The sequence below is a fragment of the Plodia interpunctella genome, chromosome 23 (assembly GCF_027563975.2).
Source record: "Plodia interpunctella isolate USDA-ARS_2022_Savannah chromosome 23, ilPloInte3.2, whole genome shotgun sequence".
In the NCBI taxonomy this organism is placed as follows: domain Eukaryota; kingdom Metazoa; phylum Arthropoda; class Insecta; order Lepidoptera; family Pyralidae; genus Plodia; species Plodia interpunctella.
In genome coordinates, this window is record NC_071316.1 from 4,802,808 (window position 1) to 4,821,220 (window position 18,413).

Here is an 18,413-nt window from a genome sequence, read left to right on the forward strand (position 1 = left end):
GATTTCCGTTCTACACCCAGGTCTAGTGGAGAAGCCTATCGACCATCGATTACAGCTAATGCGATTTGACTTGCCTTGCACTGCAGCTGATGAGCGCCAGTCTCAGCGGGTTATAGAGCCATGATATGCATCGATTGATATGCTAAATATAGATATTCAAGGCGAAATTCTTAAAGTACACGAACGTGCAATAACTTATCAGAAATGCAATGTGTGAAAGCTTTATGGTCACCTTTGAAAAGCTTTGTAGTAAAATTTCCTTGATAGATTTCATGAAGCTAAAGGAAATTAAGGATCGTGTTTTAATGTTGTTTTTTTGCAAGAGCAATTCTAAATTTTGAACTTTAATCATATATATACACAAGTTACACTATGAAGTTAATAGTAAAACAAAAAGGTATTTTAAACGATACACCTGTTACGCCAATAATGAGTGATTTAGTTATCCAAAGAGTATTTACAAAATATCACAATGTTCAAGTTGACTTGGCAACGTTCCACACGTTTTAAAATTTTCAAACGGCCATTTAATTTCCTTGAATACTTTAAAGTGTTTTAGACTTGCAGAGATGAGTAATATTCTGCTCTAGATAAAGATGTTATTTCGCTGCCTGAGCGTTGGATATCATTTTTCGTCGTGTAGTTGGAGCCGAGTAAAACAGTTGACAGAAACCATCTATCAGACATGAGACCAAAGAAATTGGGATTTGTAACTCTGAACATAAGGTTCATATTGTAAAATAGAAATTTTAGCAATTGTCTTGAAATTTCCAAAAGGTTGTGCATTTATTGCTGTGGTATTTCATATTCAAAGGAAGGTTCTTGAATAAACGAGCGACTGGAAATAGAATGCTTTTTAATAGGAAGATAAAAAGTATGTATTAGAGAGTGATTTGTGGCGAGCCATTTAGCATTGGGTTCGATACGATTTTATCGTTCGATATAATTGACGTGCGATGATTCCGATAGTCATAATGCCATATATTAATAACATTATCAGTTATTGGCGCTTGAATTTTATTACAATAATCAATACATGACGCCTGAAATGGCGGTCGTTAATTTATTGTTGCAGATATAGACCCTATATATTGGGCGTCCTATGGGCCAGAATTGCAAACATGTTTATGGATCATTTTCTCATAAATGAAGATTTGCTTATTATTGATTGACTACAGTTTAGCTTTTCGCAAAATTTCGCTGAATCCTGCTATCGATCTATTATCTATTAGCTGAATCGATTATCTATCGATTCAAATAAAATATTATTTCCATATTTCAGCCGCGTGTAGTTAAACAGTTCCAAGTAGACATTCAGCGTATCGACCACTTCAGTTCAACGAACTTGGAGTACAAACTATACATTTTATTCGGCTACTGAAACGAATTGCCTAGGTGAATTTAATGGTTCTTGTAATGGCGCTTGTTCCATCCACTTTGAAATATAACTGTAATAAGGAATTTTTAATTTCCATTTTACAGTTCAGATGTCGAACTTTGTATATCTTTGAAAACTTTATGTATTCTTGTAAGGGATGCAAAGTTTTGACAAGTAAACAAGTTGTCTTATTGAAGAGTTCAGATTTATTATCATCATTCCCGCATATTGCTTGCTTAGGTCTGGCATGATAGACACCAGATAATGCGGTGAATTAGCTTCTTTCCTCGTCATTTCTTCTCAGCAGTTCTAAAATGCTATTAGTATGTAGCTTGGACTGTTATTATTACAAATATTTACAAAATTGGATATTCGAGAGAACAGTGCCTGTGCTGATTCTGAATAAACTTTTGATTTTAGAGAAACTTCAAAAGTCAATGAAACCTCACACATCAAGGGCTAATATTTAAAGGTTTCAATAGCTTAAAGGTCGTTCTGTCAATAAATAACTGTGCCGTCCTCGAAACGTGTTTAACATTTGTTCCATCCATGGCCGTTTGTTCGATTCGGCGAACAAAATTTTCCCACAAAAAGAGATGTCGGCATCGTAAAAACATCGCTAAGCAAGGCGTGACCTCATTAACGATCCAGTAGGTGTTACGAGGGTCGTAAAAATCCTTACTAAATTCCAGTATCAAGCCTCCTTTGAGTGTCTGTCATATCCATTTATAAATTAGGCGACACGCCGCCCGATGGAGTGACTGTCTCCAGAAGAAAATGGATCTGCGAAATGGCGTCGACACGCTTGACTCACGATGTATTTTAGTTGGCGCTAATTACTTTTTGATGAGAGAATTGTGAGTAACAAGATTATGATGCATTAAAGTGACGCATTAGAATTTTTCCTCTGAAACTTTCTACATGATAACATCGTGAGATATAACTTCGGTTGGATTGATCTTGCGGTAAGAATTGATAGGATGTTTAAGCCGTCAGAAGCTAGTTTACAAATGCTAATCTGGCCGGGGCCGGGTTATTAGGGGATCGTCTCAATCAAACACAATGAAAAGTTTCATTTCGACTGTTTGATTTGGCGGCCTTTTGGTCCCGCCCGGATTCAACGTTTCCAACGTTAATTCTGGATTACCTGATTGTAACAAGAACAACTTCTCAATTAAGACGTTTAAGGTAAGTATCTTGGTAATGTAAATACAGTTATAGTTATTCTGGACTTGAAAAGACTTTATATATTTTTGTAGTATGTAGATTTTCCGCGTATCCGAAAGATTCCTTTTATTTCTTGGATGTTTTAAAGTTGCCATTGATATATTGTGATTGGTATAACTACTTAAAATTGTTGTTTTCCATTGATAGATTCTCAATTATTTACCATTTCATTTTATTATTTATGCTTCTTTGTTGCATCGTCTTAAAATATTTATGAATATATAGACTCCAAGGAATTTTGATTCGTGTTAACAAAAGCTCGTGTTAGTTTTAAAAATAAAAAGTTAATTACTAGCCAGTACTAACTTAAAATGGGTATATTATTAGGGCGATGGCATGTAGTTCATTGAGCTGTACATACAGTGGGTAGCACATCGCCCAATCCAAATTAATTGGAAATGGAAGCTATCATTGTGGCATAGAGGTCATTACTGGATAACTTGACATGCATTTGAATGTACGTGGAAGTAAACATGGCGATTGGACTGATAAGTGTCGGTGTGTTGACAGCACCAACATTGATGGAGATACTGTCTTCGGCGATACGAAGGCTATTGACAATAGGGGCAGTTTGTCAAGAGTACTTTTCGAATTGTCATGCAATACACGTATTTCCACCACTTTATTTCTCACGAGGTTAATTGAAAGTTTGATAACCCCAGAGGTCACAATTCACGTGTTAAAGGCTAAAATAGTCATATCGTACATGCTGGCCAATATTGTAAGGAATTAATTTAGCAAGTTTGTTATTCAAGATCCCCCTACTAAAGGTTTAAAATTTCATAATAATTTACAAAGCTTTGCTTGATATTATTTACACGTAGAGTACCATTACTTTATTAAGTCGTCTAATAAAAATATTAGGTGCCCCAATTTCAATTGTATGGTTGCTTATTGTATGTAGAATTTTGACAACAGCCTTGACAAATGACCACAAATCAGCGAAAATCCCAATCACATCGGGTTTATTTCAGCGATGGATATCCGTCATGAGAACAGTGATAAAACTCGTGATTTGTGACGTGTTTGCGCCTCTGGGGCATAACACGATAGCTCAGGGGCTAAAGAGGGATGGGGTCGGGTTTGGGCCAGAGCACGTTCCCCGGGGCCGACCCGTGTCAACTCTAGCTAGTTTGAGGTTGAATTCGAGAAGAAATGCGATTGCTCACAAAACATTTACTGTTATTCAAGGATATTAGGATGCCAGTAAATTGAATAAAATGTTACCAAGGACTCAGATCTTTGTATAACATTAACATCTCTCGTTGCTACGAAAGAGACAAGAAAAAAAAAGGAATTATCAACATCAATGTCGGAAGCTGTGTACATGTGCATTCAAGATCGAACGAAGAATTCACGTTATAAACGTTTATTGAAGTAGAATAACATAACAATGATAAAAAAATATTAAATATTATCATGCAATTAACATAAATAAATCTGCAACTAGCCAAATTAACTATGTTTTACATCCACGAGCACGGAGTTGTGGGTTTTCCTCAAGGAAGATGGAATATTCCTCATAGCACGGAATATGATGGTAGGAAAAGGACAACGTTCGTCGTCGTAAGTCATTGTTCCAAATAAGGACGTGGCACGGTTTGAATTGGTGATGAAGTAACGGTTGAACGTACAGTGGTAGTAGCACTAAAGAAATGTTTAACAAATACTAAAGTGAGGCTCGTGTTATGCCATTAAATAAAACAATAAGGTAGTTTAAAAAAAGAAATAACTAAGTTAGAAAAAACTAAGAATAAAATAATAATACTAGAACTGTCATAGTTTGGGCAGGTTATATATTTTTATAAATTTAAAGTCACTTTAAAGTATGTATAATAAAACTTCGGTTTCTTGACCGACGTATTAACTTTATTAATAACACCGAGGTTAAATGAAGTCGTTTCTTTAACTTTGAAAACATTTGTGTGGTCTGGCAGTTAAACTTTCCAATTAAGGGGTAGAACACGCAACAGCGGAAGTTGATTTGTAGAACTTACCAAGGCTTGTCGAACCTTCCTTAGGTTCAACAACATCAATTAATACGAGAGTTTTAACCGTACAAATAACGTAAAGTTAGCTTTACGACTTTCGGTGGAAGCTGTTGTTAATAAAAATGAAAATTTAAACGCGCCCTGTAAATGCAGTTCGTGTCAGAATGGAATGCAAGTAGAAATTCGTTTGTTAGTTTGGTTTTAAAATAAGTACATATGTACTGCATTTTAACCTTGAATAATTGCAAGTGATTAACGTATATGGTCAACGTAATATGAAAATTAATTATGAAACGTAATAATTCACCACCATTAAAACATCAGCAAGAGATGAATACAAGGTAAATTAACATGCAGTTGACTATACATATAGCAACTAAATATCTAGACGTGATCAAAAGATACGAAATAATTACTAATGCTAAAACATAGACGGCGATGACAAATAACGACAAAGACGAAGAATCGTCAAACACTGATTGAAAATTGAGAGGAACATTCTCAATTCAAACTCAATTGCTTTGATTGTATTTGTAGACAAATGAAATGGAATACGTTAACATTCTTTGGTATTTCAGAAGGGAATGTAATGTAACAAAGGGTGTTTCCATTGCCACGTCACATTGTCGTAAACATGATTGCCAGAAGCAAATTTCGGCGGGGGTAAACATGTCGAAAGTCAAAATTAGCTGAAAGTAGGCAGGTGTTATAAAGTTTTGAATGTATACGTGAACTGAAACGTTATAAGCAATACGAATTCGATTGTTTATGAAATGAATTAGTGACGTAAAAACATAATGTTTCATTTTATCAAAAGGTTGTGAATTCATCACAAGTACAGATATCCATGCGAATGTAGCTATAATAGACGTAAGAGTAGAATTTAGTGAATTTGTAAATGTCAAATTTATAGCTTTAGGCGTCTACGCCAGAATATTACTATAAATTTGACTTCTAAATTGTATGAATAATTTACGATATCTTAGAGTGAGCAATTCAATCATGATATTTGCTTAAACAATTCTTTCATTACGATTGTTTTCGGATTCGTAATTTTATTGTATTGAATAAATCATTTATGATTATTGAACATCTAGGCCAGAAGGGACATTCGATACGTAACATACCGGAACAATAAGCTTGAAGTTTGAATATGTTTAACTCAATTTAGTATTGCTCTTTCTTAGCTTTAGCTTGAATCTCACCTCAAGTTAAACATTTGATAATATTATGATTTGAACAAATATTTTATCTAACTCTGCTATTAGAAGTTCAGATGCGGATATGACCTCTGATGACAAGTCTCAAATCCTTGAATTGCAACAATTTGCATGATTCGCATCATAAATATCTTCTCTTGCCTCCTTAGAGTGATAAAGGAAAAGGGACATACCATCTGTGGGCGATGTGTACAGCTTTTTGCACAGCTCCTGAGGACCACCGAGCGCATTTATCTTGGCCAGGCCCTCGGCGCCGCGCGTTTCCATCAGTTCGCGCAGCTGCCGCAGGGTGACGCCATATTGCGCCGGCCGCCCCTCCACCGTCGCCATGGTGCCGGGCTCGCGGCCGCCGCCCGCACCACGCCCGACAACCCTCTAGCTCTGCAACAACAAGAACCTTATTAGGTTGCTGGTGAAGGAAATGCTTTTGGTACAAACGGATCAGTAAAAAGTGACTCTATTCAGCGTATGTTACGTGAACATGAAATTAGAACATGCCCTGTCTACTATATCGATATCAACTCACACCCTGACGACTTCAGGCGGCAAACCTTTTACGTGTTCTACTTTCATCAATCCGCCTATATAATGCGAATACTTTGTAGAGGTTCCTAGTACAACAGCAGACATGTTACAATGGTTGCAAAGATAAGTTCAGAATAGAAAAATTCAATAGAATCTTATCGAATTATTCAAAAACAAATTACAACAAATGCCACCCAAGAATCACCAAAAACTCACAATAAACAAAATAGAAACTGCTATAATTTTGGCACAACTGACCTACGTTAAATTATGCGCGAAGGAAGACTAGAACTTAATACATAATGGGATAGTCTCATTTATATTGACTCGCAACACTAACGTATGCACCATTTACGGACCATAAAACTACCCGACGGATGCACTTTACTGTCTAGTGGTGCATAATTAAATAAAGTTCACACCTACACAGGAAGGGGTTGGAAACGTACCGCATAATTGCAAAATGCCCTCGGATATTTTTTGCGTGGGCAGCTCAGCTCATAAACGACGAGAGATGTCAATTATGCATTTAATAGCTTTGAATATTGCACGAGGAATGTCTTATTCCAGCGACATATTGGAGTAATTTCAACATTTTCAGGATTCGCATATTCAAAAGCGCCATTCCACTTTAAAGCGAATTCACATTTTATTATCTTCTAGACAAATATAAGGATTTTAGAAGCGAAATATTCATTTGTGACTGGAGTTATTTTATTACACAGAACTATTCAAATTTTTTAAAGCAAAAACCAGCCACTTTTGTTTTCATTTCATCAGAAATTATCTTAATTTACACACGATAAAATTAATCAAATATCCAAATTACAGGTGTGTGGCAGTAAACGTAGAAATCTGTAAGCTTTGGTAGGATTACTGTACTAAGGTTAATTATTTCCTGATTCAGCGTATCATTGACATTACGCTAATCTAGCTGTTTATCTGAATGTCAATGATACAACCGCCTAGCGCACGATATAGTTGAACTTAGCGGCAGGGGAAATTAGAAATGCGAGAATATAGCAGTAAGTAAGTTTGACACTATATGGCTTTAGAGCACACAAGTTGTAATGAAGATGAGCATCTAGAATTTGATATCACTATAGGATGGTAAACAGTCATTTGTTTAAATACATCGATTATGATCTCAATGATTATTCTAGACATAGGAAACCATGACTGGTCAAGATATATAAGCCAAATAAATTATAACAAAACAGATTTAAGGTAAACGATTCGTCTGTTATGAATTTGTGAGACGCAAGCGTAGTGTGCAAAAAGATGAAATGAATACATTTCTATAAGTTATGCGTTACTTTATGATAATAGAGTGACTTTTAAAAATAAGGAAATTCTATGTGCCAGACAGGCCGCAAAATATGGAAAGAACGATGATAATGATGAGAGGAAAAATAAACAATATTTAGAAGCCGCAGTGAGATCATAACAAAGGGATGATGACACAGTTTGGAAATGTACCAGTTGACCCACCTGCGTTACAGTATCTGTTTATGGTGCTATAAAATCATCTGCCGCCTTATTGCAACGTTATGCATAATTCCGAGGGCCTTTGGGAGTAAATAAAAGCCATTTCATGGGTTTGTTTGTTCGTTACATCAATACATTTATGCCTTTGTGCGATATGTTAATTTAAATGGCATCTGTTTTGGTGTTTGATCAAATAATAAAACGAGATACATTAATATATTAACATTCATTATTATATGTATACGAATATGTATATTTTTACAGAGTGTTGTTGTTTTGCTTGTTTGGACTAATGGAAGTTATTGGTTATAGGGATAGAAAGAAAAAAAAAGTTAGAAAAGAGTTGACGATTTCCAAACATAGATTAGAACACTCTCGATTACAGCCATGTTTAAACTAAATATTTTACTACAAAATACTTCTGTCACGATGTTGCTCAAGTGGCTGTAGCGTCACTGGGTTACAAGTATAAAGTAAGGCTTTGCCAAAAATAAGGGGTCAAGTATGCCATAAAGCGAACAGAATACACAACAGAACGAGAGGGCGTAGAGGGGGGAGGTATTTTATGACCAGCATTTTGAGCATTTCAGCCGGAAATTATGTCTTTAGTAGCGACATGTTCGTAAACTCCAGATCTTGCAGAGTTTATTATTGCTGGCAAAAATTGTTGCGTTTCATAAGCAATTAAGTTATAAGCCAGAGCCAATCATTCAGCACTGTCTGGTTCAAATAAACAAGGAGCCTTATCTTCAGAACTCACGCAACACACAGGAAAATTAGGAGCTTTTGGATGGATGATTGGATAATAATTTGTATTAATAGTTGACTTGAGTGGAGGGAATGATGATGGAGACTTTGCATAACATTTTAGGTATTTATTTTAGTAATCCATAAAAAATATAATCAAGTTTACCTCAATACGAAATTATTATATAAAAGCCATGAATACAAATGAGTATAACAAATCAAGAATGCATATTTAAACACAATGAATATTTTCCGAATACCCACGGAAATATGATAGAATTACACACATAGATGTGCAAGATGACCTTTTGACTGTTGATAGCAAAATCTGCTACTAGATCATTAAAATTTAAAATAATACTAGCCACTAAAACCTAAAACTTTTCGTAAAAAAGAATATAGGCATGATATTGGCACTAGCCAAAGATAGTAGGCGTCTAGAAGACACTCATAGCTGCATAGCTAACAAAGATGGTACTTGGACGACCTAATTGCTGGCCGTTGAACGGCACTCGACACAACCCGGAGGCGGTGCCAACCCTAGGGGTGCTCTTAGGCTTCAGGCTCATCTCCCCTAAGGCAAAAGAAATAAAGTGTAGAAGAACAACCTGCGATGATCTAGTCATCGTTGCAGAATTAAAATAATCAGATTATAATTAAGGATATTATTTGACATGATAATAATTTTACAATAAAATAATTAATTTTTCATTATATTATATAATCAAGAGTCGACTGGACAAAATGGATTATACATAACAATCGATTGTCTCTTTCTTAGCATATGTTTGAAAAAGTTTTCATTCAAATAAATTTCTCAGGAAATTTACTCTTTGTGAAGGCAAAAATGCACACGATATACTACACATAACTGAAGGAGACTGTTCTGTACATAATTCATTTTGATCCAACACCCTTTACAAGGGTTAATAGCCAACACGTACTTCAGATGTTTATGTTATTGGGGCGGCAAATAAGGCCATCTAAATGAGAGCATTCACGTTATTAGCTTATGTGATTTAACTCTCGTATGAATTCTGTATTGCAGTAATTAACATGCTCTCGGTATAATCAAGACAAGAAGCTCATTGATCTAATTAATCCAAATTCGGAAAATCATACTAATATTATAGTAAAAGATTGTGAGGACGTATGTGTGTATGTATGTTTGTTAATCTTTCACGCGAAATCTACTGGACATGAAATTTGGTACACGGGTAGAATATAAACTGGAATAACACATAGAGCACTTTTTATATTATGAAGCCCCGGGGCTCAGCTAGTGATTTATAGTTTTCAAAACACACTTCAATAACACTGTATAGGAAGCTGTGTCGATATAACGATATTTATCTATATATGTTACAGTATTACGTGATATACTACGAAAAAGCGGAGTAATGAAATACTTATAAATCAAGGCTTATTAATATAAAATATTATTTTATAATATCACAATTTATAATGATGTAAAATGTTAAAAACCTTGAAGGCAAGTAAGTTTTATGACATGCAGAAATGCACGCTAACATAAAAGAATCCATAAAACATGTTACATTACATCCATTGCTGAACTTTCCAATTCGTTATCGAAAAATGCCACAATTAACGACACATCAAAGAATCAATTGAAACCGCATGCCGTTTGAAGGCTTTAGAACTAAAAGCTGTAGAGCTGAAAGCGTAACAGCAAAGTGGGTCAATCATGGCGTTTCAGAGCAAACTTGGCACTGCCAGGCAAACAATCTTGATTGAAAGTGCCCGTAATCGGTTACATCGAGGAGTAATCGTTGTGGTGGACGTACGTGGCCGCCTGATTGATTAATAGCGGGCCTTGATGTATTAAAGTTGAGTTTTGTGCGTAATTACAAAGACAGTTTCGGTTCCGAAAATAAAATTTGTATTAGTAGATACCAGGGTAGATTTTGTCGTGTTCGGTTAGAAAAATACTACTTTTAGGTTGTAGATTTAAATGTGCTTATAACCACACTCAGCGTTTGTTCGTACTCATAAAACGTTAATTAACAGATTTACATTTTTATATTTACTGAATGATTTTGAACATGTTTTATTAATCGAATCAATCGACTGTTGAATATCCTCCGCCTCTCTCAGATCAGGATTTTATTTTGATGATTTTTTTCCAGATGATTTGTTGATTCTTTCGCGCTTATTAATCGCGTTGATTTAGTTTATACCTTTAGGCCTTTTCTGACAACTGCTGATGGTTTGTAGTCCCTTCTTTTTCTTTGTCCTGTATTTCTCTGATTTATGTACAACCTTTGGTTATTCCGTCAGAACTTTTAGCTACTCCTTGATATAGTTTTCTACTGTTCTAACCAAATAAGTGTTATTCAGCTGCATTATATTTCTTAGCGCGTCGATTCGGGCGAATTAAATTTGAGTCGACCAGAACTTAGATCCCAACACAGCGTTGTCTGTCTTGTACAGGTCCACGCCTGTATTCAGCATTTACACAAGAAGATTCTTTACAAACTGTGCCTTTTCCAAATCGAAGGAAGGTCGAAGCAAGAAAAGCTACACCTCCTTCAATAGCCGTGATGTACTGCTCGATCGCGTGTTAACATCGTTTTATCTGGGCCGCACCTGCCGTTTCGCGGTAGGCAAGTTAAGGCAAATTTTCGCAATTACCGAGCCCATGGAGCTTTTAATTGATGCATAACAGGATATAAAGCTGTTTCACGTTGAAGCTGTGTTGGAAAGTTCCGATTAAAATAGGCAATCCCGAACAATGCAGTCAATGGAATGAATATTATTGACTTGTGTGGACAAAAACACGCAAAATTAATCAAAATAATTTTGATTAAAAACAAAGTCGACTTGAAGCAGTTACCATGCGATAATAATAAGATACTCGTAATGATGATGAGAAAAATTTACACATAAAGTTTCTTCCGTCGATATAGAGAGATGATATCATACTTTCTTTATATCGCACAATAACACAAAAATTTTAACCAGAGATATAAAGAGACGATTGTAATGTTTCGTAGCGATATTGGTCGAGCATTACTTTAAACTTGGATAAGTGTAAGCAAATGGGGGACACATACATTACTTCATGGTGCTACACCGTGCAAGTCTTGCAAACCAAATTCTTCTAGTATGCCGACGCTCAACGATAACGATTTCAGAATTAGATATGCACAAGCATTGTGCCACGGCCATAGTTTTGTCAGTGCAGGATTTAGGGCACTTTAGACAATAAACAGTGCTGCAAAATTTGTACAGTAATCATTTTACTACAGATACTTTGTTTGCTTATTGATTAGTGTACTTGCCAAAATAACGACTACGACGACGAATAAATATCTGGACGACCTGCTAACGTGTTGTGATTTGCAATGTTACCAGAAATACACCGTACAAAATTCAAATGCCACGCCATCTGGTAGTTTCTCCAGTTCTTCAACTAGTTCGAATATTATTTAACAATTTTCAATTAGCAAAACGCTAAAAGCTCAACTAAATGGAGTGAATTTCCAATTACAGTTATCCGTGCGATTTCTTCGAACTCCTGTTATAGATTATAAAATTGGTACATACAAGGATTGCGCCAGTTTAATTCTTGCAATAGTTTGTGATTAACTTGGGGTACATTGGGGAAACATTGTGTACTTAAAAACATTTCTCAGGATTAAATTAAAATATTCTCCCTGTTTCAAATATAATAACGTCTTCTTACATAATGGAAAAACTATTTTATTCTAATATGTCGCTTTTAATATATTATTTACAGAGCAGCTAGCTTATGACGTGTCAAAATATGCCAATGTTCTATGACAGACAATTAGATATCGATCAAGTTAAGCAACGCATGCAGAAGACAAATATAAAGGTAGAATATTATTTATCCCGACACCTGAAATGGTCTTCCAGCCAGGTATAGTAGCTCTCCCAAAGGAAGGAAGTTAGTTTATCACTTTCAAATTGGTATGAAGGTATTTACGACGAGCAAGCTATAACAAGTTGCAGTTATTGGTGACGACGTCACGTCCGATTGGCGGAAATCGGGAGAAGTTAAAGATTCGCTCCAGGGACTTGGACACTTCGCTTCGAAGTTCGAAGTTGGAGTTTTATTTGAAAAAGATTAATGGTATTTGGCACTATATGAAATGGTATATGAAAAGTAAGCATAGTTATTGTTCTGGTTAAAAGTCATAGTCACAGTTATTGTTCGGGTCATGCCGTTCTGATTTTAATTATAAAGAGTAGCTCAGAATGTGTAAGAACTACTAAATATTGAAATATACTTTGTCTCTTCATTCCTTTGAGTGGACACGAATATGGAAGGAAATACAACTCTAAGCTAATACAAATACAAAATTAACTAATTATCATAAGTAAAAAAAAAATCTTTCCCATTTATCGATAGCAAACGCCTTAACTAATCGACCGCCCAAAAATCTTGATTAGACCGCAGCATCCCTAATCTCACCGGCGATATTCCCAAGCGGTTACCGAAGCCAATTTCTCCTGTATCCATACAGACGTGATACCATCAGCTGTATTACCCATTCAGACCGCGTGCCGCACCGGCACTTTATCTTGAGCAATGGACGTAAAAGACCGATATAAAGTTTATGTTCGTGTAATGTTAGTAAGAAAACAAATTGTATCGTTGGTTTTTTTTTTGGAAAGCCATTTTTTTGGAAATTTTTGCTGTGTTATCTTTCTTGTAGACATTTATTTCGGGGCCTAGCCTTCTAGGTTCACTTCAAAATTACATGTCTCATAATTATTGACTTAACAACCTAGCCTACCTAACAAGAATAGTAGTATCTGTAGCATTGCCGAATTCAAAGAAAAAAATGTCCTAATCGAATAAAAATGTTTTGACTTTGAGTATTGCATTGACTGTTACATTACTCAATACTGCCCTGGATATAGTAAGTAATCTGATTGGTATTCATACCACGGGTGCGGATGGAGGAAGAGTGTGAGTGGAGTTTAGTGCCCGACGTGACGATAACGATAAAATTCTTTGTGAATACGAAATAGAGTCTGTAACTTTATTAGGGGTTAATAGACGGGACTGTGTGGAAGAATCTGGTATTATAAATGGGATAGATGATATACGAGGATGAGAATCAAAACAGGAGATAATAAATTTGCCAAAAAGTATCGGCTCGGTCTTAACAACAGAGATTTTAAAAAGACATGAGGCGGGAATATGTACTGGTATATGCGGCGTATATACATTTTTAAGCTACATATATATGACACATTATTGAAAAAAGTTACAGCAAGTTATGACGTTAATACTTACATTACTTTTTAAGTATTTTACTAATATTTATTTTAGGTCAACACGTTCGAATATAAATACTTATGAAGCATTGTAGTGTTCTCATTGCTAACCACTCCTAGCTGACTGGCTAGTTACTGGCTATTTCAAATTTTTGACAACAATTTTCATTCTGGCCAAGTGCATGATTACAGCTTTCTTTGGCAACAAATTTATCGTCTAAAATTGGTCATCTAACAACATGATAAGAGATACAAAACCAAAAGAGGAATTGTTACGAAAGTCAGCATTGACACCGATGTTAAAATGCCACCATCGTCGTAGCAGGTCTCATGCACATGTTAAGAACTTAAATGCTCACTGACTGAATACAATGCGAATATTCACACACTATACAAAGATCAAGAATCGTCACAAATATCGAGAACAAAACGATTCATCGATGAAGCTCAGGCAAGTCTCCGGTTTACGATGTTGTTTGAAGCCCAGTTGTAGCTGCGATTGTTTAGTTTGCTTTTTGTTTGATGTCTGCTCTAGTTAGTGACACTACAATGGCGACTGGGTAACTCCTTCACGATGTAGTGTTTTAGTATGAGAAATACTGTGTTGTAGCTAAAATCAATAGCATTTAGCAAACAATATGCGTATCTACTTTCCCGCCACAACTGGCAACGAAATGGTATTCCGAGCACGAAACCTGCTCGCGTGATGTGGTGACTATCTGAATATCTCGTGACATGACACAGGATGCGGGTCTGACAGGCTAACCATGGATAAAAACGTAAGGAAGAAAATTTAATGAAATGTTCATCACAAGACCATACAAAACATGTAACTGGACATACATAAAAGATCTTAATGGTCCAATGATACTCGCAATTAACTACTGCGAGTTAAAATACAAAACAATCATAATAGTAATCACAAAGTAGTTCATTAAAACAAAATAAAAGGAAATTTGTAGGTAGGTATACTATAAAGGATATAGGTACTTTGGATATACAATAAAGCTATCAATATAGCTGTAGATGTTTTAACAAAATACAATGTTGAAGGATAAACTGAATGTAAAATACTTAGTGTCGTTGTAAATATTAAAGGTCTTAAAGAGCAGAAGAACGAAATTTCCTGCAGCATTGTGCTTACGGAACGAAGGTGGAATAGCGATTTAAAGTTGCATCATTTAGAATTCATTGGATGGCTTGACGGCCCGAATGCCTTGCCTCCTGCATCAGAATTCAACGCTCGCACATCGCTACCAAACTCACTAGTTCCTAGTAATCAGGACTTCTGCTGGCCGAGGTGTCTTGATTAAATTCCTCTAACGCTTTTGTTAAACAAACATTATTCTGTGTTTAACTGATTATCTGAGAACCTCGGTAGCGCAGTGGTAAAGTTCTTGCCTCTGAACCGAGAGGTCCCGTGTCGGGTCATTATGGAAAATGATCTTTTTCTGATTGGCTCGGGTCTTAGATGTTTATCTATATATGTATTCGTTATAAAATATAGTATCGTTGAGTTAGTCACACAACACAAGTCTCGAACTTGCTTTGGGGCTAGCTCAATCTGTGTGATTTGTCCTAATATATTTATTTATTATCTACTGTAATAGATTGTAATTTATGTTTTCCGAAAACATAATATTCATTCTTCTTCTTTCTTTTCAGCGTTATAGCTAACACCGATTCGGCTTAGTCGAAAATCAAGTCAAGTCGTCGAAAGGCATCTGACATAAATGTCACGACTACCTTCCGACATCTAGTGGCATCTGGGTTATTTAACAATATCCATTTTGTAACTTTATTATCAAAAACGGGCGCTTGATTAAAAGTTGAGCACTCAAAATTTTGGTTCAATAAACAGATGGAACAATACTGTTTTTCAACCCCAACGAGAGATAAATATCAGGTAATTAGCTTATGCTCCAAACAAAAATTGCTTGTTTTAATTATATTAAACCCTGGATAAATTGCGCGTTTAAACGGGCAATCCCGGGCCATTCTGCTGGCGTAAATTGCATTTATAGGTTGTTTACTGCCCTTTTTTATCGTCAATATTAACTACGGAAGGTCCACCGACTTGGGCGGGCTCTATTGAAAGGGGTTTTCAAACGTTCGTTACAAAAAAGAAATCGATCCTCGCAAATGGGCCCGCCATTGATGTAAATAAAGTCGTTTTAATGAATGCTCCGTCAAAATTGGCACAATTGAGGAATTCCAGAGCGTTAACTACTGTTGGCACTAACAATTACTGGAACAACGGCCTACAGCTCAATTTAATGTACGGAAGCGACGATCCGGCCACAAATATGCTAACCAAAAATGTGACACAATATCAAAGTACTAAATGAATGGCACGTTTCCTACGGAATTATCATTACTTTTTTAGTTTTATGAAGTGAAATAACAATGTGGATCCTGTATGTATACTGTTCAATTTATTATGAATCCGAGTTATATTTGATTGGAAAGCAGATAAGTTTATTTGAAATTCTCCGGATCTGCTCAAATTTGCTATCAACATGAATGTCCACAGCCATTTAAGAATGCAGTTTCCATCTAAATATTTTCTAAGAAACTAGCTTCCAAAACATACCTATTGAAGTTTGTCATGAAAAACGTTAGTGATATCATCGCATTTTAGATGAAATATCAAACAGCCGGCGCCTTTCCCTCGACGAAATTCAGTTCGTTGAACTTACCAGAAAGCCAGTGTTCCGTGTAGATCTCTCTATTGTTGGAAGGGAATTCACGTTTCTTGTTATTTTTACCATCGCTTTTTTCTGGACTATTGAAGAACCCCTAGACAAATTGCTAAATTACTTATTTCTTAAATGATTTATCTGACCAAGCTAAACAGATAAATCATACTTGAGTCAAAATGTTTCCTGTATAAGTAGGTAACTTATATTAATTTCTAAGTCACACATGTTGTCATATCTAGTGGACGATTTCCTGCATCATTGAAGGGCGAGTCGAAATATTTATTTCGAAGATAAATCTTTAATTAAAATAGAAATTAAAATCGTCATTCTTGAAGATTTTGTCTAAGAGAATGAAGACATGTTGATCGAATTCTAGAAAGACCTAACAAAAGACTTAACAAATTCCTTATTTAATAAGATAGCGTCATTTATTTGGCCGTCATCCAAAATACATAATAATTCCTAACTCCAATCGAAACTAACCTGCAAACTGAATAACTCAGCATGTCATCCACTTAACACGCGCCATGGTACTAACTGTAACTATTTCCCACTTGAGCACACACCTAATTGATAGCAAACCATTTGATTGGGGAACAGTTCCGCAGACGATGGAGTATGCCCAATTTAATATCGGCAACCATTGCAAATCCTTATATTATGAATTTATTTTCTCCGTTTTTTCGTTTCAAGTTTCAACTGTGTAGTTCAAATCTGTCCGGAATAAAACGGCTGTGATATACAGATCGGACAAACAGATGAATCGATTTTTTTTTGCCAGACGGCTACAAAACCTTTCATATAAATGTAGAAGTGGCAAACGAGCTGAAAGAAGATTCAGAATGACATTTGACAGAAATTGAAAGAAAATCGGATAAAAAAACTAGACAGGAGAAAAAGTATAGTCTTTTACTACGTTTTTCAACTATGATGATTTTAAAGAAAAATACGATACACTGAACAGATTGAGTCTGAATGAACAAAGTAGAAACATACTAGGGATGATGCTGTATTAGATTGATTCCGTTTGAATGAATCTAATACAGCATGATCCCCGGCCCACATACTTCTGAGATTTAATAAAGCCGAACAAGCGATGTTTACGATATATTTCGTATGATAGCAATAGTCTAGTAAACTACACTACCCAAAAATTAATCCATGTAAATGGCCTTGTTATGAGAAGTCTGTATTGTTGGTGGAAAGTAAATTGAATCTACACGAAACACTATCCTGAGTAACATAATTTGATTTATGTGAACCCCATCCGCTACGGCCGAGGACGTGATATTCATGTCAAGTCTTACTTGAAATGATGTAAAGGGATTCGACATACGAAATCTACGGCCTTAAGGATGAAATTATCCTAATTTATTTATATAATACTGGCCATAAACCCGAAAAAAGACGTATATTTATCACGTCAATCAAAACAGAAACATGGTAAAATAATAACACTATATAATCTTTGTTTATCGAAATATAGTTTACTTTGGCGTATCAAAGTCACAATATAGAAAAACAATAAAATCTAAAGTAAATAAACATGACTATAAACAACAGAAACGAATTAGAATGACAGCATTTGGAATGTTACGAAATGGCGACCTCGAATCAAATTGGAATCGATACGAAAGAGTTGCGAGTAAGAATAGAATTCGAATAGAAACATGTCTCGAGATCGGACATCGGGCAAACACGCGGGTGACGTATCGACAGGAGATGCCATTGCGGGTACCAAACATGAAGTTAAATTGAACGGCAACCATTTTCCGTCACTTCTAAATGAAACTTTATAAGAATAAAGAAATACGCAAATGGATGAAGCAAGAACAATATAAGTGAATAATGATTTCCGGAACAA

The 18,413-nt window shown here is 35.6% G+C and overlaps 1 protein-coding gene across 12 annotated transcripts in view; it reads right to left on the bottom strand.

Moving 5' to 3' along the window:
• PMCA (plasma membrane calcium ATPase) overlaps positions 1 to 18,413 on the bottom strand; it is a 139,649-nt gene that overhangs the window by 61,169 nt on the left and 60,067 nt on the right. For all 12 annotated transcript variants that reach the window (XM_053763058.2, XM_053763060.2, XM_053763059.1 and 9 more), the window contains one exon: positions 5,990 to 6,197. In XM_053763058.2, coding sequence (XP_053619033.1) covers positions 5,990 to 6,146 — 157 coding nt within the window. In that variant the 5' untranslated portion in view covers positions 6,147 to 6,197. The remainder of the gene's footprint in view (positions 1 to 5,989; positions 6,198 to 18,413) is intronic.